This window comes from Gracilinanus agilis, chromosome 1 (genome assembly GCF_016433145.1).
Source record: "Gracilinanus agilis isolate LMUSP501 chromosome 1, AgileGrace, whole genome shotgun sequence".
Taxonomy (NCBI): Eukaryota; Metazoa; Chordata; class Mammalia; order Didelphimorphia; family Didelphidae; genus Gracilinanus; species Gracilinanus agilis.
The window spans coordinates 449,365,523-449,387,205 of record NC_058130.1 but is presented as its reverse complement, the minus strand read 5'-3'; the positions used below and the strand labels follow the sequence as shown (position 1 = coordinate 449,387,205).

The 21,683-nt window shown below is 35.4% G+C and overlaps 1 protein-coding gene across 2 annotated transcripts in view; it reads left to right on the top strand.

The window, feature by feature from the left end:
- MYO10 (myosin X) overlaps window positions 1-21,683 on the top strand; it is a 233,476-nt gene that overhangs the window by 143,973 nt on the left and 67,820 nt on the right. For both annotated transcript variants that reach the window (XM_044665583.1, XM_044665593.1), the window contains 8 exons: window positions 13-159; window positions 351-451; window positions 555-621; window positions 1,779-1,871; window positions 2,666-2,734; window positions 3,652-3,734; window positions 6,248-6,356; window positions 8,940-9,020. In XM_044665583.1, coding sequence (XP_044521518.1) covers window positions 13-159; window positions 351-451; window positions 555-621; window positions 1,779-1,871; window positions 2,666-2,734; window positions 3,652-3,734; window positions 6,248-6,356; window positions 8,940-9,020 — 750 coding nt within the window. The remainder of the gene's footprint in view (window positions 1-12; window positions 160-350; window positions 452-554; window positions 622-1,778; window positions 1,872-2,665; window positions 2,735-3,651; window positions 3,735-6,247; window positions 6,357-8,939; window positions 9,021-21,683) is intronic.

The following is a 21,683-nucleotide window of genomic DNA, read 5'->3' as shown; positions in this document are numbered from 1 at the left end:
TTTGTCCCAAAGGCAGCAGATAGCAGAGATTCTATGGCCATGGCACTTTATTCCCAGTGTTTTGCTTGGATTATTAAGAAAATTAACAGTAGAATCAAAGGCAAAGATGACTTCAAATCTATTGGAATCCTTGACATATTTGGATTTGAAAACTTTGAGGTATGTTTCAGAAGATTGGTATTCCATACTTCTTCATTATATAAGCCTATTGCTATTAAATCCTTTCTATTTGAAGTTCAGAGTGGGTTTCTCAAGCTCACTGTGGATTTTTGTTTCTCTTCTTGAATTGCATTTTATGATTGGGATATTTGAAGATACTTAATTGTCTAATGCTTCTTTTTTCTCCTTAGGTTAACCATTTTGAACAGTTCAGTATAAACTATGCAAATGAAAAGCTTCAGGAGTATTTCAATAAGCATATTTTTTCTTTAGAACAACTGGAATATAGCAGGTAATCATGGATTCAAAGTAACATTTCCAAAATGAGCAAAGAAAAATTGAGAATTTTCAAATTATGTTTAAAATTTAAATTTTTCCTTCTGCTTTTATTATAGAGAAGGATTAGTGTGGGAAGATATTGACTGGATAGACAATGGAGAATGTCTAGATCTGATTGAAAAGGTAATCCATTGTTGCAGAATGTGTTAGAGTCCCAAGGGTGCTCAGCTGTGTTAATTTGTGCTTATGAGAACAAAATAGCTTGTACTAACCTGTACTTTAAAGGTGTGAAAGAAGCCAAAAATGGTCTATTGTATTCTAATTAGAATTGCCTTCCAGCTCTGTCAGTTCTATGATCATCTGGGAGCATTTCTTATCTTTTCCACTTTGATTTTAAGTTCAGTAGGATCTTAGTTCTCCTATAACTATAATTATGTATATTTATTAATGTGCATGCATGTATTTGTATGTACACAGACATAATATGTACATGTATAGATTTGAACTAAATAGGCATGGTTATGCTTTTCTAGAATTTAGACTATAACTTGGTATCTAGAATTTTTTACCAATGCCAATACAGCATGATACAGCAAAATATAAATAAGTAAATTCCAAAATTTCAGTTACTGAAAATAAACACATATCACTTTATGGATTTGAAGAATCTGATTTTATTTTGGGGTATGGGATATCCAGTTTGGGCAGTGCAAAACTCCAATTTATGAGTGTCTTAAAGAAAAATCCTAAGGAGCTGTCTGAGCCACTTGGAGGTTAAAGTGACTTTTCCCAGGGTTAAACAGCTCATAAGTCTCAGAGGAGGGATTTAAACCCAAACTTCTTGACTCCATGCCAAGTATTTTATATGTCCCACCAAGCTTCCTTTTTCATTCGATTTTTTAAAAACCATTTTTAGTGGGGGTTTTTTGGTCATTTCTGATCCTTTGTGATCTTATTTTGGGTTTTCTTGGCAGACATACTGGAGTGTTTTGCCATTTCCTTCTCCAGTTCATTTTACAGATAAGGAACTGAGGCAAACAGGGGTGAGAGACTTGCCTAGAGTCACACATCTTTTAAGTGTCTGAGGCCCAGTTTGAACTCATGAACGTGAATCTTCCTGATTCCAAACCAGCTAACTTCAACTAAAAAATAAACAATTAAAATCATCTAAATAATATTTTTCTTTGTAGTATGAGATTACAAACTTTTTTTTCTTTATTAGGAATAACTCTATTTTATGTACCTTGTGATATAAGTGAGAAGGCAGGAAAGCAACTCTAAAGACCTGTCCCCCTATTATATTTTTAAAACATTCTTTTTTTTTTCCTCTCCTTTTCTAGAAACTCGGACTATTAGCCCTTATCAACGAAGAAAGTCATTTTCCTCAGGCCACAGATAATACCTTATTGGAGAAATTACACGCTCAACATGCTGTATGTTAAAGTTATTCAAAATTCTTCTATCTCCACTAACAAACCTTTGGATTAAATGTACACTTAATATTTGGGAACACTTCTTATTTCGTTAGGGCCCACCAGTATATCTCCTTTCCAAATTGTAACTCTTTTTTGAACCATTCATCAAGACAGATTCTTTTAGGCTGAGTTAAATTAACCATAGGCTCATTCATATTTGATTGACTCCCACTCTAGACATCTTCTTTGTTACCGGTATTTTGTGAGAGTCGCAACGTCAAAACATTTACTAATTTACTAGTTAGATGTTAGCACTTTTAATTGTGTATCTCTTGTCTAGATTTGGGATGACATATGCTGTGTTGCTAGGTTCTGTCTGTGTTTTATTCCATTGACTGCTCCTTTTGTGACCTGTATAGGTGCTACCCCCATTCCTTTAACTCAGATTTTTGAGGGAAAGTGCCTCCATTTCCATCTTGTACTTGGTACATTTCTACATATCCTTTCAATTCAGCCAAACCGAATTACCAGTGAAGCCCTTTATAGTTTCCCCAGCATAGAATGAGCTCTTCCTCCTCAGATTTAACATAGGACTTTGTTTGCACCTCTTCTTATACACTTAAATTTTGTTTTTGTAGCAATGTGTAGATGTTGCATATCCCCTTACGAGGCAGTAAGCTCTGTGAAGTCAGAGACTAAGATTTCTCTAAACTTTATACTTCCCTGTTACCTTTTATAGTGTTCTCTGTGGAGTGAACACCAAAAATGCTTGTTGAATTATTTGCTTTTTTTTCCTTTTTGTCTTAATTTAGCATAACCACTTTTATGTGAAGCCAAGAGTTGCCGTTAATAATTTTGGAGTAAAACACTATGCTGGAGAGGTAAAAATATATTTTAAAGATTTCTTCTTCAGTGTTTCAAAAGAGCCATAGTTTTGTTAATGTGGGTGTTTCCTCCATTAACACAGATCACAGCTTCTCCATATCTTCATAGACATGATTAAACTTCGGCCCAAAGAAGAAATGATTGTTGAACCAACCAAAACTAGGCTAAACTGGAGATGACAGAAAGTTGATTGTCACTAGACTTGTTCTCTGAGCCTTGCCAGCTTGATAAGAGCTGCCAGTGCTTATATCATGTTGGTAGGGAACCTTTGAGAACCCAGGGTCACCTCTACTTTAGTACAAGCCATCAAAGTAGGGTGTTAGTGGAGGATTTTTAAAATACTCTGAAATTCTTCCAAATATTTTTTAGAAAAATATTTATTTTATGCGGGGGGTGAAGGGGAAAGTGGGAGCATGAATCATGTAACCATGTTAAAAATGAATATTAATAAATGTTTAAAATTTCAAAAAAACAATAAAATAAAATGGAAAATTTTAGTGAAAAAAAAATTTATTTTCTCCATAGGAAGAGAAACAAATTCATTGAAATGTTTTATTTTTACTGCTAAATTTTATAAAATTTGTTTAATCTTTCTCTCTCTTTGTCTTTCTCTCTCCCTCCCTATCTCTCCCTGAATCCCAACATCCTCTCTTTCTCATTACCACCCGGGCTCGTTGTCTTTCTCCCTTTCTCTATTCTTCTCTCTCTCATTGTTTCTCTCTATTCCTTTCTCATTGTCTTTGTCTATCTGTTTCTCATTGCCTCTCTCTCCTTCTTTCTCTCTATTTCTCTGTCTCTCCCTCTCTTTATTCCTCTTTCTCTTTCTTAATGTCTCTCTCTTCCTCTCTCTGTCACTGTCTCTGTCTCTCTCATTGTCTCTCTCTTCCCTTTTTTTTTGCGTATGGTTTTCCAGGTGCAATATGATGTTAGAGGAATCTTGGAAAAGAATAGGGATACTTTCCGAGATGACCTTCTCAACTTGCTAAGGGAAAGCCGGTAAGTGACACCACTCACTGAGAACTAATTGGCCACAAAATGCCAGATGTGATTTGCTATTGAATTACACTATGTATATTCTTCATATAGTAGTATTTAAAATATTAATATCCTTCTAGAACATTTTGTAATAGCCTGCCCTTGGTAATATTTTTATTGACCAAAAATTAACATTAATAGAGATATTTTAATGTTATAGCTTAAGCCATTGAATCCTGTATTCTACTTCCTATTATCTCAAGAGGGGTAAGGAAATTCTCACAGCTTTGAAACCAAATTTATTTTATTTCACATATTTTGCAATTTAGAATCAATATTGTATAGGTTCCAAGATAAAAGAACAGTAAGATCTAGGCAGTTAAGTGACTTGTACAGGCTCACCTAGCTAGGAAGTATCTAGGGTTGGATTTGAACCTAGGACCTCCTGGCTCCAGGCCTGGCTCTTAATCCACCTAGCTGCCCCCTATTTAACTTTTTTTTTTAATTGCCTGCCATACAATCCTTTTAGGAGTGGCAGTATTATAAAGTCAGATATGGGATATGGAAAACTTTAAAAATTGGTAAGTTACTGGTTTAAATATTCATATTTAATGGAATTTCTTAAAATTCTTGCATTATTACCTTTTGTCTTTGACTATTCAGGTCAGTTTTATAGTCATTTAAAATATCACATAATAGGACTATGAAGTAAAGCATCTATAACACACAATACACTAATTAATCATTTAATGTGTAAGAAAGGCTGAAAAATTGACCTATTCTAGGGCCAAAGTTAAAATTTGAGAACCTCTGAACTCGAGTCAGTGGCCCTCATCTGACAGCTAAATGCCTAACTCTACCTTTGAAAGAAACAACTCCATGGTGAAGTCATCCTGCCTTAACTTTTCATGGCCTGTAGATTTAAAGTTTTATTTCTAGTGTGAATATTATTTGATATTATTCAGAAAAATATTATTTGTAGTTTATTTACATAAATAATAAATCCATAATTCATTTTCCTGATCCTTATTTCTGATGGATAAGCAAATGTTTCTCTTTTGTTTACAGATGAAATGTATTTCTTTATTAGGAGAGAAAAGTAGAGAAGTTACTTGATTTTAATAATTGAAAAGTTTGAATTATAATCAGTGCCTTAGTTAAAAAAAACTTATTAGGAAATCTAATATATTTCGATGATTTTGCCTGTAATAATTAGTGGACAGCATTGCAGGATGGTTGTATCTCCAGTTTCTAGGCTTAGGAATTTGATGGGGGCTTTTTGTTTGTTTGTTTTCTTAGATTCACTTCAGTAAACAGTTAATAAGACATCTTCTATGCATAATTATGCAGATTTTTCTTTACCACAAAACACCCTTTGAGAAAACTCACTTTATCCATGTAGATCTATGGCTATTCTCCAACTACTTCTCTTGGGGAGCTGCCTGGAAGGGATAAGAGACATGGTCAGTGCCACACAGCCTAGTATATAGGTAAAATGTCCAATTTTACCAGTCAGGTATCCCTGACTCTGAAACTGTATTTTCTTCAATAACTGAATAGTATAGAAAGATAAAAGCAAATAATCCTTGCTTGCACTCTAGTGGGAGATACAATATTTACAGAATTAAACAAATACAAAGTATGTACAAAGTAATTTCTAGCCCATCCCTTTCTTTTCTTTCTACCACTTTTATTGTTCTAATTTTATAGAAACCCTTACCTTCTGTCTTACAATCAATACTCTTTATTGGTTCCAAAGTAGAAGAGCAGTAAGGACTAGGCAGTTAAGTGACTTGCCCAGGATCATACACATAGGAAGTGTCTGAGGCCAGATTCAAACCTAGGACCCCCATCTTTCAATCCCCAACCTCCCCACCAGCACCACTTTATTTTACTGATGAAGCATAGACCCACAGAACTGATTTTGCTAAGGATGCACAGCCAATAAGTGTCAAAGCTGGAATTCACCAATATTTGTCATTAAAAGTTAGTGTCAGAGACCTTCTGAAGAGAAAATACAATGTAAAGCATCAAAATACAGGTGTACCAGTTATGGAATGTGAATTTTATTCTTTACAGATGAAAGTAAATAAAAGAGTAGAGTAAAACAAGAGTTCTGAGATAACTAGAACTTATATGGTACTACCTACAAAATCGGGATACAGTCCCTTTTTTTAAAGTAAAAAGATCATAAATTTATAGCTAGAAGGAACTTCAGAGGCCTTCTTGCTGAACCCTTTCATCCTACAGATGAGTCAGCTGAGGCCAGTGAGGGGTTGTGGGTTTGTCCCATTTCTCAGAAGGAGTAAGTGGCATCTCCGCATGGATGAACCATATCGGGATTCCCACGGCTAAGATGTTCTTATTATCTTATTATTGATAATAAGCCTGCAACCTTTGAAAGTAATGTGAATTTTGACTTAAGTAAATAACTTGGAGTTATCTGATGAAAAAAGGGCTGTAATCATAGGAAGGTGAAGTATAATCATTTTACGATTACTTCTGTGAAGGCTTTTGTTGTGTTTCTCTTTTAGACTTGATTTCATCTATGATCTATTTGAACATGTTTCAAGCCGCAATAACCAGGAAACCCTGAAATGTGGAAGTAAACACAAGAGGCCCACTGTCAGCTCCCAGTTCAAGGTTAGTTTAAGGAGCCTTCCTTTGGTGTTTTATTTTTTAATGTCATTTTAAAAATTGAACATGGTATTTGTGTATGCATGGGGAAGTATTATAATTTTCTAAAAAATTTCTGCCATTTTAAACCAAAATGCTTTGTAGAAATAAAATCATTTTCTTTTCAATAAGAAAAATTAATAGCTTTTTTAGTTGTGGTGGGAGTGCTATTATCAGATTATTCTGTTTATGATAGCATTTTACTTGAACATGGAGTAGATTTCTTTCTATATTTGTCTATTTTTCCTTTATGTGCTTAAAATGTTGGTAGCTGTTTAAGAGTAAATATGAAAGAAAACTTTGATTTGGTAGCCTTAATTAATTTTCTACTACGTGTCAGATGCAAAAGTTATGTTCATATCTCTTAAAGAATTTACAATCAGTTTTCAGGGGAAAGGACGAATACACAAATAATCCTATCCCAAGGGAGAATGAGATACATGCAAAGTAGAGGTTTAGGCAAACTGCTATGAAATTTGAGAAGGAAGGTCATTTTTCCCTGGAAAGGTATTAGCATAAGCTTTAGGGAAGAGCAAATCTGAGTCGAGTGCGGGTAGAATATAGGAATTTCAGTGGACATAGATGCATGGCCATTTTTCCTAGATTGTGAGCAAAGGAAGAATTCATGTTGGCATTTCTTTGTGTCTCCATTTCTCTCATAAAAGCCAGCATAAGCAGAGGGGAAGAAGAGAATAGGGATCAAAGAATATTGTACTTTGGCAGGAAACAACTAGAACATGTGAAGGGGTTAGGTTAATTGAAACCAAAGTTGTACAGATAAATAAAAAACCAAGGCTCAAGAGATGTAAGATGCCATTGACAGGATTCCCTGCTTTATGGAGTAAATAATGGGAGTCCTTAAAAAGTTTTTGATTAAAAGGGTGAAGTATGCAATCATAATAGTGTTTTAAGAAAATTACATGGACAGCAGTAATTAGTGAATAAGACTAGAGGCAGAGAAACAATTTAGGAAGCTATTATAATAGTCGAGGTGAGAAGAAATAAGGACAGAAGCTATGCTAGCTTACACAGAAATTGAAAGGAAGGGAATTGATGCCAGCTCCACTGCAAAGGTGGTAAGAAGGACAGAATTTGGTCATTTGCATGTGTGGGGAGAGGGAAAAATTATAGTCATAGAACTCTGTAGTAGCCTGGAAAGATTGGTGTGGGCAATAACAGAAAATCAGGAGGGAGGAGGAGAAGCAAATTTAGGGGAGAAAATGATGGGTTCCGTTTTTGATATTTTGAGTTTGAGATTCCAGCAGGCTGTTGAAAATCAGGTACTTTGGAGCACTGTGGAAAGGGTGGATGGACAGGCAGACTTAGTTAAAGAGGTTGTAGGAGAATAATAATAGCATCATGTAGTGGGGCCAGAGAAGGGAAGAGGGTATCAAGAAAGGTGGAATGTTCTACCTTGTCAGATATTGTAGGAAATACCAAGAAGGAAGGTAAGGGGAGGAAAAGGCCATTCTAAGTCTCTTAATAACATTGAAGACAGTTTTCTATGTCAGTCAATCAATAAATATTTATTAAGTATCTATCTTGTGCCATGCATTGTGCTAATTAAATTTTTGGTAATACAAAGAAAAACCCTTTCTTCTCTTCCAAAAAACTCTTGCTTTTGGGGAAAATACAATTGAATGGGCAATAGAGTCTAGGGATAAACATCAGACTTCAGAGGATAAAGGAGGGAGTGGGAAGGGAAGGCAGCAAATATTGACTCTTTTTTTGAGGAGATTCAAAGTGAAGGGGAAGGGAACCAGAGGACAGCCTTAAGTAAGAACCAGGACCAAGAACTATGGGTGAAAGCTGCAAAGGAACAAATGTAGACTTTCTGTAAAAGTAAAAACTTCCCAAACAAGAGAGCTCTACATTGTGGAATTAGCAACCTTAGGAAGTTGTGGATTGACCTTCACTAGATGCTAAATGATCGGCTATTTCTTTTGTAGAAGGTAGTCTTATTCCTTTATTTACCAAAAAAAAAGGAGCAATTCTTATGTTCTCTCTTAGAAGACAGAAGAGTGGTATGAGCTAGGCACTTGGTGTTAAGTGACTTGAGTAGGGCCACACAGCTAGGAAGTATCTGAAGTCAGATTTGAACTCAGGTCCTCCTTACTCCAGGCCTAGCTCTTTATCCACTGAGCCACCTAGCTGCCTTGACCCTCTTTAAACATTAAAAAGAAAAATTGCAGTTTTTGTTGTTATTGTTGTTGTTTTGTTTTTTGCTTTCACTGATTTCCTTTGATTAAAAAAGAAGAAATGGTTTAGTTTTGTGCATAAATGGAATAATCACTTGGAGTAGTAGCTGTAATAATATATTGTTTTTCTACTATGAGATTTTTCCCCCTGCCTCCCAATATAAATCATTGTGTCTTTTAATGTCTCTCCTTTTATATTGGACTTAAACCTTTAAAATGAAAATACTTCTTTAAAAAATCACTTTTCTGTCTTTTAAGATTGCTATTAGAAGTGCCTGTGGTGCTTAGAAACTAAAAGGGTAAAATAATAGGAAACTAAATAACAGAGATTTTTTTTTAACCTTTTCAATAGGACTCTCTGCATTCCTTAATGGCAACATTGAGCACATCTAATCCTTTCTTTGTTCGCTGTATCAAGCCCAACATGCAAAAGGTAAGATTTAAGGTACTCTTCCCAGATTTAGGTGATAGTTTTTGGCTTCTTGGATTGAGACTCTCTAAAGGGGATGGGAGTGGGAGGGTGGATTCTCATTATTCTAGTTTCTGTCAGGTTACTTGGAATGAATTTGAATGTACTGCATGCTAGTCATATACTTAGACTATGTTATTGAAATGTTACCTGGAAACTTTCATTCTAAAACTTAAAGCCACCCATATCTCCATTTTACTTTTTTAAAGAATGTCATATATCAGAAATCTTTCCTTTGTAATGAAATGAAAATTTGGGGGTGTTTTCAAATTTTTATTTACCTCAGTTTTGAGATTCTTTGTGTATTCCCCTGGTTTTGTATGTATTGTAGAAATGTTTTGTTTATAACTCATCTGAATTCTGTATTATTATTATATTATCATTGTCAGGCAACTTTGATATTCATCTGGACTTTTTGTTAGTTGTTCAAAGTGTATATAGCTGTTAGATGCCAAATGTGAAGGGAAAAAATGCTCATAAAGAAAAAGAGATTTTCTAGAGAGAACCAGTATATTATTAGCTTTGCTTATTTTCTAAATTTTTCTTCAAAGTCGTAGTTTAGAAACTTTTCACAGATTATCAGAACTCAGTTTTGCCATCAATGAAAGTTAGTGTGAATTGGGGAAATGATTTTGGCACCGTCCCTTTTTTATGACTAATAAAAACTAATAAAATCCAGTTGTCCAATTGCTTTATGTGGGTTAAAAGAGAAGGTGGAGTTAGCTTTACTCCTATAAAGAAATGTTACCTCTAAAGAATATTGTGCTCATTTTGTCAAGCCATAACTAAAGTATGAGTGGATAGAGTTTTTAATGGAAGGCAACCAAAATGGGGAGTGGGGTGGAGATTTTAGATTAAGAGAGAAAACAAAATTCCTAAGTTTTAATTTTATCCGTAAACAATAGGAGTTCTTATTGCATTGATATATGTGTAAAATGATAAATTTCTTAACATATGTGTGTACACACACTTGTGTTTGTTTGATAACTTAAGTAGACACACCTCTATACTATTTTTAGGGTTTTTAATTTAATTTAAGGTAATCTTTTGCTTTATTTTGTCATTTTTTTCTCATACTGCTCCTTATAATGTTTATAGAATATTTCTAAATTCAAGTCTTCTACAATTTTTAGTTATGTAAATACATATCTTTAAAAGCATCCAGCATTCTAAGAAAGATTCTTAAGTATAGGCAGCAGAACTAATATTCTTTGTGATGACAAAATGTTTTCATATAATTTTCTATTGCTTATTAAAATAAAGCTTTCATTATAGATAAGTTCTTCTCATTCCTTTGCCCAACCATGCTAACTTTTCCAAATATCAAATACTTTTTTTGAGAATTAACATCAGACCTGGCTTCAAGTGTTTTATATTATTTGATATGTGGTCATGAGATATTACTATTCCACTTGGAAATTTCACATGACATCAGGATACTCTGACATCTCTTGGAGCCCAACAGTAACCAAATGATGAAGTGAAGCTTTTTGTCCACAACCTTTAGTAATCTTCTTAAGTAGAGATGGTATTGCTGTTGTTCTTTACTTTGGGGACATTAATTTTTTAAAAGTAACTTTAAAATTCAGTTGTGAATGTTAGCTCTGCAAGAAACCAAGTATTTTTCAGGTCTAAATTGCACAGTGGATGGAACACAGGTCCTAGAGTCAGAAAGACCCGAATTCAATTCCATCCTAATCCTTACTAATTGTGTGATGCTGAGCAAGTCTCTTAAGCCTTGTTTTCCTCAGTTTCCTACTCTGTAAAATGATAATAATAGCCCCTACCTCTCAGAGCTGTTGTGAGGATCAAAGGAGGTAATAATTGTAGAATGCTTAGCACAATACCTGGTGTGGAGTAAGCACTGCAAACAGTTCTCACTTTATGTAAGTGGACCATTCTACAGATGATTTTTTACATAATGTGGATGTGCCTGTGGACAGGGAGAAGAAAGAGAGAGAGGGAGATGGAAAGGGGGCAAGTTTGAGGGACACACAGAGGCCAGGGACAGAGAAGTGAGACAAAAGGAAGAATGGGAAGGAGCAGACACAGATAGCAGGGGACAGGCAACACATGGGGCAGGAAACAGATGTGGTACCCAAGCAAGAAACAACGTGGTATCCGAGCATGGAGTGATGGAAGGCAGCTAGGCAGGAACAAATGTTCCCTGGTGGGTTGGAGGATTTTTTTTAAGGTTTGTTTGTTTGTTTGTTTGTTTGTTTTGGATGGGTGTGGGGAAAAGGGCTTTGAAGTACTGAGTTAGTTACTGGAGATGGGGGGTGGGAGAGAGAGCATAATATTATAGAATAAAATTAACTTCATGTTTTTTTTTTAATAAAAGTTTTTATTTCCAGAAGTCTTTACATAAAGTTGAATTTGTATACTGAGAATTTACTTAAACAAAAGGTATATAGCTATTATTGTTGTTATTAGTAAGCAATCAGTATTTCTCTTTGATTTTGTAATCAGAACATTTCTTTTAGGTAAAGCATCTTTTGGATCCTATAATTGGAGTCAAATGTTAATGTTTTAAATTCCTGCAGAACCATTAATGATAGTAAAATTTCTAATGTTAAAACAAAATGTCAAAGTTGAAAATATTCAAATCATGGTATTAAACTACAGTGCATTTTTGTAAGGCACTATAACCCTTAAAATATTTCTCTAAATATTTTATGAGGCAGATGCAATGGAGTCCTTTTTTAACCATTACCTTCTGTCTTAGAATTAATACTTTGTTTTGGTTTCAGCCAAAAGAGCAATAAGGACTAGGCAGGTAGGGGTCAAGTGACTTGACCAGGATCACATAACTAGAAAGTGTCTGAGGCTAGATATGAACCCAGAACCTCCCATCTCCTGGCCTAACTTTTAATCCACTGAGCCACCTAACTGCCCCCACAATGAGTACTTTTTGAAGGCTTTTTTGTTGCATGTATTTATATCCCTAAAAGGTAAAGGTAGTGACTTTTTTTAGCATTCGCTTATTTTCCATTTGACTATTAATTGCTACTGTTTTACATTTTCTTTTTTTAAAAAATGATCCCAACTTATCCAGAATTTTACTATAATTTTTTCCAATAATTATTCCATAATGTTTCCATTTTCATAATATGTTGTAGTAAGTAATTCATTCCATAGGAAATATAGATAGGGGAAGAATTTATAAATGACCATGGGGTTTTTTGAAGTATTCAACAGATTTAAGTACCAACACAGATTTTAACTTCTACAAAGACATATATGTTAATAGTCTATGATGTGACTGTAATTTTGAATTTCTAGATATTAAAAATCAGGAAACAATTTGTGACTTTATTTTTTTCCTTTACTTAGAATGGTAAAAAGTTGGAAAGTTGCTGTAATGAATTATAAGTTTCATATCAGCTCCCGGTTTGGGTCACTTTGAATCAATCAGTAAGAATTTTTAAACACTGCGTGCCAGGCACTGTGATAAAAGCATTTTGCCTAAAAGGAAAAAGGAAAAACACTCTTTGCCTTTAAGGAATTGTACTTTACGAGTGAATATTTAAGCATTTCTTTAGCTTGGAAGATAAAACTTCAAAGAGAAAAAAATTATCTCTTTCCAAAAGTTACATGTTGCAGCTGTGCTGAAGTGTTACTTCCTTCAATTCTTGATAATTTAAGAGAACAGCTGTATGAGCATTATTACTAAGATGGGAACCTCACAATTTGGACATACAAGGAGTAATTTAAAGAAATGAAGATATTTCATCTAAAATAGATTTAACTGTCATATATTGCTGAGTAGTTCTGTTGCTTACTACTTACTTGTGTGACTTTGAGCTAGTTACTTAATTTGTCTTGGGCCTCAGTTTCCTTATCTGTAAAGTAAGGGCACTAGATTAGATGATTTCTAAAGACCCTTTTAGCTCTGAATCTGTGATCATATTGTTTCAAGAGATTTTGTATAGAACAAGATCTACACTCCTTTCTGCTCAACCCCAGAAGGTAGAACTAGGAGCAGTGTTTCTAGAGAGGGGAATTTCAATTTGATATAAAGAAAAACTTACTAACAAATTAGAGCAATCCAAAACTGAAATGAATTTCTTTTGAAGTAGGAATGAAGGAGAGAGGGCAGATTCTCTTTTACCAGTAGTTTTCAAATAAAGGATGAAAGACACTTGTCAGGAATGTTGTAGAAGGGCTTTTTTTCACAAGCTAAAGGGTTGGATTAGGTCATCATTTCTAACTTTTGTTATGGACCCTATTTTGGCAGTCTGTATTTTATTTTTAGGACATTATTATTCGAGTGTGTGTATGTGTATATTCTTAGAATAATGTTGTAGATTAAAATGCTTTAAATTTAAAAAGAGACCAAGGTTAGAGATGAGAAAAAAATGTACATTTTTCCCCTCACATTCATAGACACTCTGAAAGCCAGGGATCTACATATCCCAGGTTACAAATACTTATTGCCCAGCTTCCTTCCAGTCCTGATTCTATGAAGAATACATATTTCTTGAATGTGAAGAGAAGAGAATGGCAGCACCATCTTCTCACATTCCCCTAATATCAGCAGATTTGAAAAGTGTCAAAGCAAGTGCAAAGTCATGCCAAGAGGAAAATGTTCCTATTCATTGAGAATAGTAACTGAATCCAGAGTTTGGTTTGAGGCAGTAGTGGGATGGGAAGATCAGCTTGCTTTTCTCAAGGTTTACTTCGGTTTTTTGATGAAGAGAGGAGGAACCCTAAAGAAAATCAGGTTTGTTTTGGGAGGAAAAGTTTAACTCTTATTATTTGAGGGCATTTATTTCTTAGTATAAAGAGATTGCATCTTGGAAATTGCGGTTTCTTCCCCACACAGCTATGGAATTTATATTATATTATTTTTTATTTGTAATTTATGATTACTATCTTTTTCTCCATATGTACATACACATATGTAGTATATGTACATAGTATATATGGTGTATATATACATACATGCATACATATACACACATAAAATAATTTCTCACTATTGACTAGTAGAATGTGCTTTCTAGGCCACATTAAGATTTCTTCTTGACTCTTGGGTTATGAAGGCTATTTTTAAAACTTTCTTCATTATGGATAGTACTTTAAATTCTTTACCATAATGGACTAGTCCTCCTAACCTGTCTTTCTTCCATCTAATCTTTACCCATAATACTTTCAGATTAATTTTCCTTGTGACACAGATCTGATCATGTTATTCCATTGTTCAAAACCTTTCAGTGGCTTCCTGTTTCTTAACATAAAATTCAAATGCCTTAGTCTGGCATTAAGGGATTTAATCATCAAGCATCACCCATGGCTATAAGCCAGCCAAACTAGCCTAGACTACTTGTCACGTGGTTCCTGGTGCATCCCACATCTTGACTTGCTGAAATCCTGCCTCTCCTTTTAGGCCCAGCCCAGATGCCTTCTCTTCCCTAAATCCTTCCCTCCCCTGTCCTGCTGTGCCCCTAATATTAGCCCCTCACTTGATTTGTGCCTCTCTCATGCACTGAGTATGCATCTTGGTGATTTATGTACCTGTCCTCTTTCCTTACTTACATGGTAGTAAAACCCCTGAAGGTAAGGAAGGGACCATTTCTATTTCTGTATCAGTTTCTGTATCAGTCCCCAGTGCTCCACAGTATAAGTAGGTACTTTTCTTTTTTAATATTGAAGTTTGAAATATAAAGATTTCTGTAGAATTTGATATGGAATAATGGACAAGACCTCACATTCTTGATCTTGAATGATTTGGGAATAAAAAATGGATTTATTTTTGCCTTTCAATTTATAATTTGAAATCAATTTCAAAAATGAAAAGGGGGATTTCATCTCTAATGAAGAGGAAATTAAGGCAATTACTAGGAGCTACTTTGCCCAATTATATGACAATAAATATGACAATCTAGGTGAGATGGGTGAATATATACAAAAATATAAATTGCCTAGATTAATAGAAGAGGAAATAGAATACTTAAATAATCCCATCTCCAAAAAAGAAATTGAACAAGCCAATTTATAATTTGGCATAGGCTACCTTAATAGCTAAGAATAAACTGCCATATATAATAAACCACTGGAGATTTATCCTTCAAAACATGCTTTAACCTCATTAGAACAGTTCCAGAAGGAAAGTCATGTGGTATTCAGTCTTTTCTCAGAGAATCTAAGCAAATGAGTTTTGGACAGAAAGGGCTCTCATTAACATTCCTCAACAAAATCCCCTAAGGGGTTATAAGATGGAATTAAAGAAGGGAACATACAGGTGACTATCACAAAATCTCAATAAGCATGAGAACTAGTCTCCCAGAGTTTCCAGAACATCTAATTTTATGTTGTATCAAAGTTCTCTCCTCTCCCTAGGGAAACAGTGCAACTATTACCATTTATTGTTGAGTTATACCTCCCTTTTGAAAGAAAATGAATTTGCATTGTTGGGAGGAGTTATTGGCTTTGACTGCTGATATCTTTCACCATACTTCTCTCTGATATTGTATCAGAGCAATTATGATGATGAAGAAATTTGATTCCAATCATACGTGATCCATCTTTAAAAATAGGAATTCAGGAAAGTTATATCTGAAAATACTTCAGAAAATGTAATTTATGTAACTCGGGATCCTGGTATATTCTTTTTTTTCTCTCTCACCCATCTAGGCTTAATTTACATCTTTACTTAATCTTTGAATTTTTTATGTTAAATTATGTAGAACATACTTTGTCCTCACCAGAAAAATAAAACATTGCTGATAAACATCTTTGTTTAAATGTACCAAAATAAATAGGAAGCAAATGTCCCTCCTATAGGTCCTTCCCTTCCAACAAATCCTTTCTAGCATTATCAGCATACTCAATGACCCAAGTGTAAGTTTATCATATGAATCAGACTGACTCATGCTTTCACTTATTGGAGGGCTAGATAAAATGCAACATAATACTTTAAAGGCTCTCTGAGGGTAGCCCCTCCAGGGCTAGAAAGCTTAAGAATGAGTGAATGGATTCTTCTTGGGGAATTTTCAGATTCCAACAGGACTGGCTTTCTTTTAAAGAAAGCATGAATCTCAGGACAGAAGACTGGCTGGCCTGAATGACCAGCTTATTAAGAAAAAAGGGAAGGGGGAGGTATAGAGAAAAGAATTTCTCAGAATATTAGTTTTTGAAGGAAACTAAACTTTCTGAAGTTTAGCCAGTTTATTATTGGGTCTTCTTGCAAGTCCTCTGTTCTATGAAAGATTTGTTTTTAGCCATAGGATTATACCCAGTTTTGTAGGATATTATTCCTGGGTATAAGCTTTTGTTTTTTGTCTATTGTAAGATTTTATTCCAGGATTTTCTCTCTTGTATAGTTGCAGTATAATCTTCTGTGATCCTTACTGTGGTTCATTGTTTTTGAACTCTTTCTCTCTGGCTCCTTGCATTATTTTTTCTTTACCTCAGAAACTATTATTTTGATCTTAAAGTATTATACTTATTGTCTCATAGAATCAATGAGTTCTTGGGAGCCTGTTATCTAAGTAATATATTACATTTTTCTTTTCTAATTTATTTTCCTTCCAACTTTTCTCTCCAGAGCTCTCGTTTCAATTATAATTTCATTTTTTTTAGATCTCTTTCTTTATATCCTCCAGCCATTCTTATTATCCTTCTGACCCAGCCAGTGTATTCTTTGTAGCTTCACTCTTTGTGGTGTTGTTGCTCCCTTTCCCTCTTGAATGTCTTAAATCACAGTACTTATTTATTGTGTACAATGTTTTGCTTCTTTTTACTCATTTATTCCATAATGAATCTCAGTCCTTGTTGGTCACAAACTTCAGATTTGTTTAATGGAGTTTAGGCCAGTTTTTCTGGTTCAATTCTTCTCATTGCCATTTCTGGTTGTCTTATAGAGTCACTTGTTTCTTTTTCAAGGAGTAAGTGGGGTTTATTAATCATTTTACTTTCTTCTGATGTCTTCTTTTGGGCTGTGTTTTTATTTGTTTGTTTTGCTGGGGGTTGTGGGGAGAAGTAGAGGGGGGGATTTTATTCTTGTTCCTCTGCCCATTGCCCTTCACAGCCTGGGTTGAAATTCTCAGGGCTGAAAGGCAGGAATAACAGTCAACCTCAGGCCTTCTGGACATTCAAGTTGGCGGAGATTTGGAGTTCTGGGGGCCAGAAGGGAAGGAAGGGTGTTCAATCCCAGGCCTCCTGTACCTCTTCCTTCCCTCATCTTTTTAAGACTAGCATCAGTAAGGCAAAACAGGAAGTTATTAGTTGCTCTGTTGTTTTTTTTTATTGAGAAATCTCCAGCATATATTTTAGATAAATGAACTTTCTTGTCTTGCCTTTTCTAGGCTTGTGATCTGCTTCCTGAACTACTATTTTTCTACTTTATGTCCTGCATAGACTATAGTATATTCAAATGACAATTGTTTCTATTCTCCCTCCATTGATTTTTACCCAAATGCCCTCTAACCATTCTTCTCACTCTGGTTTCCTGGATTTCCTCACAAGTATAATTTCTTAATATACAATGCTCCTCAACCTCCACCCATTTTTAATCTATGAATAAATTATAACTCACTAACCAAAGCCATATTTTAATCATTGGCTTCATCTTAAGAGCCAACTAATTTTCAGGTTTTAGAATTAAATCTTTACCAACCCAGTGACCATAGGACTTATCTTCTTGATGGGCCCCAAGTTTCCTCATTTGGAAAAGGAAGGGGGTGTTCTGCCCACAGGCCTTCCACAGCGCATTCTCTCACTTTTTGAAAGATCATCTCTTTCAGGCAAATCAAGAAGATATTAGGGGCTCAGTTTTTTTTAATATTTATTAATATTCATTTTTTAGAAAAGTTAACATGGTTACATGATTCATGCTCCTACTTTCCCCTTCACCCCTCGCCCTCCCCCCACCCCTGGCCGATGTGTATTTCCACTGGTTTTATCATGTGTCATTGATCAAGACCTATGTCCAAATTGTTGTTAGTTGCATTGGTGTGGTAGTTTCGAGTCTACATCCCCAATCAAGTCTGCCTCAACCCATGAGTTCAAGCAGTTGTTTTTCTTCTGTGTTTCCTCTCCTGTAGTTCTTCCTCTGAATGTAGGTAGTGTCTTTACCATAAATCCCTCAGAACTGTCCTGTATCATTGCATTGCTGCTAGTACAGAAGTCCATTACATTCTCTTTTACCACAGTGTATCAGTCTCTGTGTACAATGTTCTTCTGGCTCTGCTCCTTTCACTCTGCATCAATTTTTGGAGGTCTTTCCAGTTCACATGGAATTCCTCCAGTTTATTATTCCTTTGGGGCTCAGTTTTTTTTTGACCGAGAGTGCCAGGTATGTGAATGATTGACATCTGTCACCCTGTTCTTCCATGTCTCTGTGCATGGTGACCTCTCTAGATCCTATGATCTATCACTTGTATATAGTTTGCATTTTTACTGAAAGTTTTCAGAACATTGTTCTAGTTGGTGGTTTTTCTAACTGCCCTCAAAACAACAGGGTAGAATGGAAACAGGGTGAGCTTGAAGTCGGCCAGTCTTGCTTTAGAACCTTAGAATCTGTGAGCCCATCGGCAAAATACTTAATCAGTATCATTAAGATTCTTCTGGGCCATGCACTGTTCTAAGCACTTATCCTCTCAGACCTCCAGGTTCCTCATCTGCTAGGAATTATATGGCACCCACCTGAAAAGGTTGGGGGGGATCAAATGAAATCCTGCACATGTTATTATTTGCCCTTCATTAGATTGTCCCTTCTGACTCTTCTTGTATTTACCCATGTTACCTACCATCGCTTTCTTCTCACCCTGCCCAATGTGTATTTTGTACATCCATAGTTATTGGTATATTCTCTGTCTTATAACAATGTTAGCTCCTTGAATGTAAGAATTGTATTTTTGCCTATTATTGTATTCTCCAAACTTAGCCCAAAGTAAACACTAGTGAATAATTTCAAAAGAAATATTATAAAACCAAATATATATTATACAAACATTCATATATATGTCATCTGTGCATGGTATGAATAAAGGCAGAAATGTCATATTCACAAAATCCACAGCTCACACAAACCTGGAAGGAATAGCTAACATTGTGTGACATAGTCAAATTACATAAAGAAATGAATAAACTGGAGCATGAGGCTGAACATAAGTAAAATTTAGTGAATGCTTGTCTTGTGTTTTACTGGGAGGAAGAGGAAGAAAAATAAATTTAGCAGTATATAAACGCATCTGTCTATTCAAACTGAATTTAAAGTTAAAAGTTGAAAATAATTTACAATAAATATAAATAATATATAATAAATGTCATAAATAAATATAATAAATCTAATCAGGAATGCTGTTGAAGCTTTTAAAAAGCAACTTCTTCCAAATTGGTGACATTAGCTTGGTTTTTTTTTTTAGAACCTCAGTTTTATATTGGACAGTTCCATTTTATAGTAAATGTCACATTGTGGATTTCTTTCAGAATTTGAATTTGAATAATGTGACCTTTATGGTAAAGTGAGAACTGTTCAATCCACTTTCTAGGAAAATACTTATGTTAACTTGGCTGTACAGTTCTGTGATCATTCTCTCCCTTCCTCTGTCTAGCTCAGCTCTTTACTTACACACTCCAAAATAATCCTCCATCTTAAAGCAGATATACAAGGCACAGACAGGGCACTTGGCTGGAGACCTCCAGTGGAGAGAGATCTTTGCTCTTTTCCACCCACCCAGCTGTGTGTCTGGCCCCATTGTTTTTGGGTGTCAGTCCGTAGCCCCCACTGTCACTAGTCCTCTCCTGTCCTTGCCTAGCCTCCATATCCTGCCCCACTGTATTTTTCTCAGTTCTGGCCAGCCCCCAAAGTGACTGGCCTCAGCCCCCATAGTCCACCTCCTGCTTTGACTTCTCTTTTCCTGGTTCCTATATGTCCTTGTATAACTTGGTGCTGGCTCCCTCCTTCCTTCCTTCCCTCCATCCTCCAGCAAACTTATATTGCCTAAAAATCACTTTACAATACTGGTCCACAGAAGGGTCCATTTGTATAAAGTGAGAACTGTCTATATTTATTATTAAGAATGTTTGTCATTAAAAGTTAGTATCAGAGACCTTCTTGAAGAGAAAATACAGTGTAAAGCATCAAAATACAAATGTACCTGTTATAGAATGTGAATTTTATTCTTTATATAAAGATGAAAGTAAATAAAAGAGTAGAGGAAAACAAGAGATCAGAGATAAGTAGAACTTACATGGTACTACCCAGAAGTTCAGCTTTCTGATTCATTTTCCATTCTCTCTTTGAGATGGTCCTTTCTTGGTGGGAATTCATGTATTTCCATTTTATTTTCTACTGAAAAATGCCCACCTGGCCCCAGTGTTGAAGAGAAAAAAGCCATTCAGGAACCTTTAAGCATTCCACCCTCCTCCCCCTATCTTTGCTATTAATTTTTGTTGGGCTCTGTGGACTGACCACAGTGGATATGGGTTTGTGCCCAGTCAAAGGTACATCAACTGCCAACATTTTATTCTTTGCCTTTTGAGAACATCTCAAACACACAGGCAATTTTACCTTTTCAGGCAGTTTTAGTAAAGAAGGCATTGAAGAGAAACCATTCTGCTCACAAAATAGAACAATCCCCCCCAGCCTCTCTCAATGGTCACTTGAATCCTGTTTACTAAGTTGTCATGGTAACTATTCAGCAAAGCTATGTACAGACCCTGATAAAAAGGCACAAATGAAGCTCAGAGAGTGCAGCTGAAGCGAGGACTCTAGGACTTAGGGGAAATTTTCTGATATTGAAACCAAATAACTTTACTTTTATTCTGGTCCATATTCCCCCCACCTCTCTCTACTTCCTCTATTAAAATTTTAGAATTCACTGGCTTTGAAATATTTGCATCTTGGCTGCCTAGAAGCTGGTTTGCCTTCTCAGAGCCAGTCCCAGATATCTTCAGCATGTACTGCTGAGCCAACCCTCACCAGGCATGACTTCCTCTGACTCGGAGCAGGAATGAATTAAACAGGCACAGCTTAAGATACCACATGAAAGGCTTGAAATACCAGCAAGCTGGAGAAAGCCCGTTTTTGTGCCTCGGTCTGTGGAGGTGAATGTAGCAGCTTCGACTGCTAAAGATGCAAGCTTTCCTGGTGGACCAAAACTAAAGGGAGAAGACAGAAATCCAAAGGTAGGGGCTTTAGTTCATCCCTGTATTTGAAAGATTTTATCTGACTTGTGGGAACGGCATGCAGGAGAGTTGTGAAAGTGAAGCTTATGTGGAATGGAGGTTGCCATTTCCAAGTGAGCTGGAAAAGTTTCTAGCCTCACAGTTTATTCCTGAGTGGGTCAGTAGAGATTTGATTTGTCTGCAGAAGTTTAATCTACCAGAAAACTCTTTTCAGAAATTAAACTTGTGTTTGAATCTGCAACATATATTTTCATTAATTCAACAGAACAGTGGCTGGTATTGGAATTAGTATGGGAAAAGAGGTATGATTTTTCAATGGGATTCTTTTGTTTGAATTCGTTATTTCAAAGAAATCCTCCTCTGCTTGTAAGCCAGTATTCAGAAACATGCAGTTTGCTTGTGACTTAAGTACTTTATGTAAGGTTTTATATTATGTGAATTTTTCAAGGAAAGATAGCTATGCTAAAAGAAAACTAACATTATTGTTCTTTT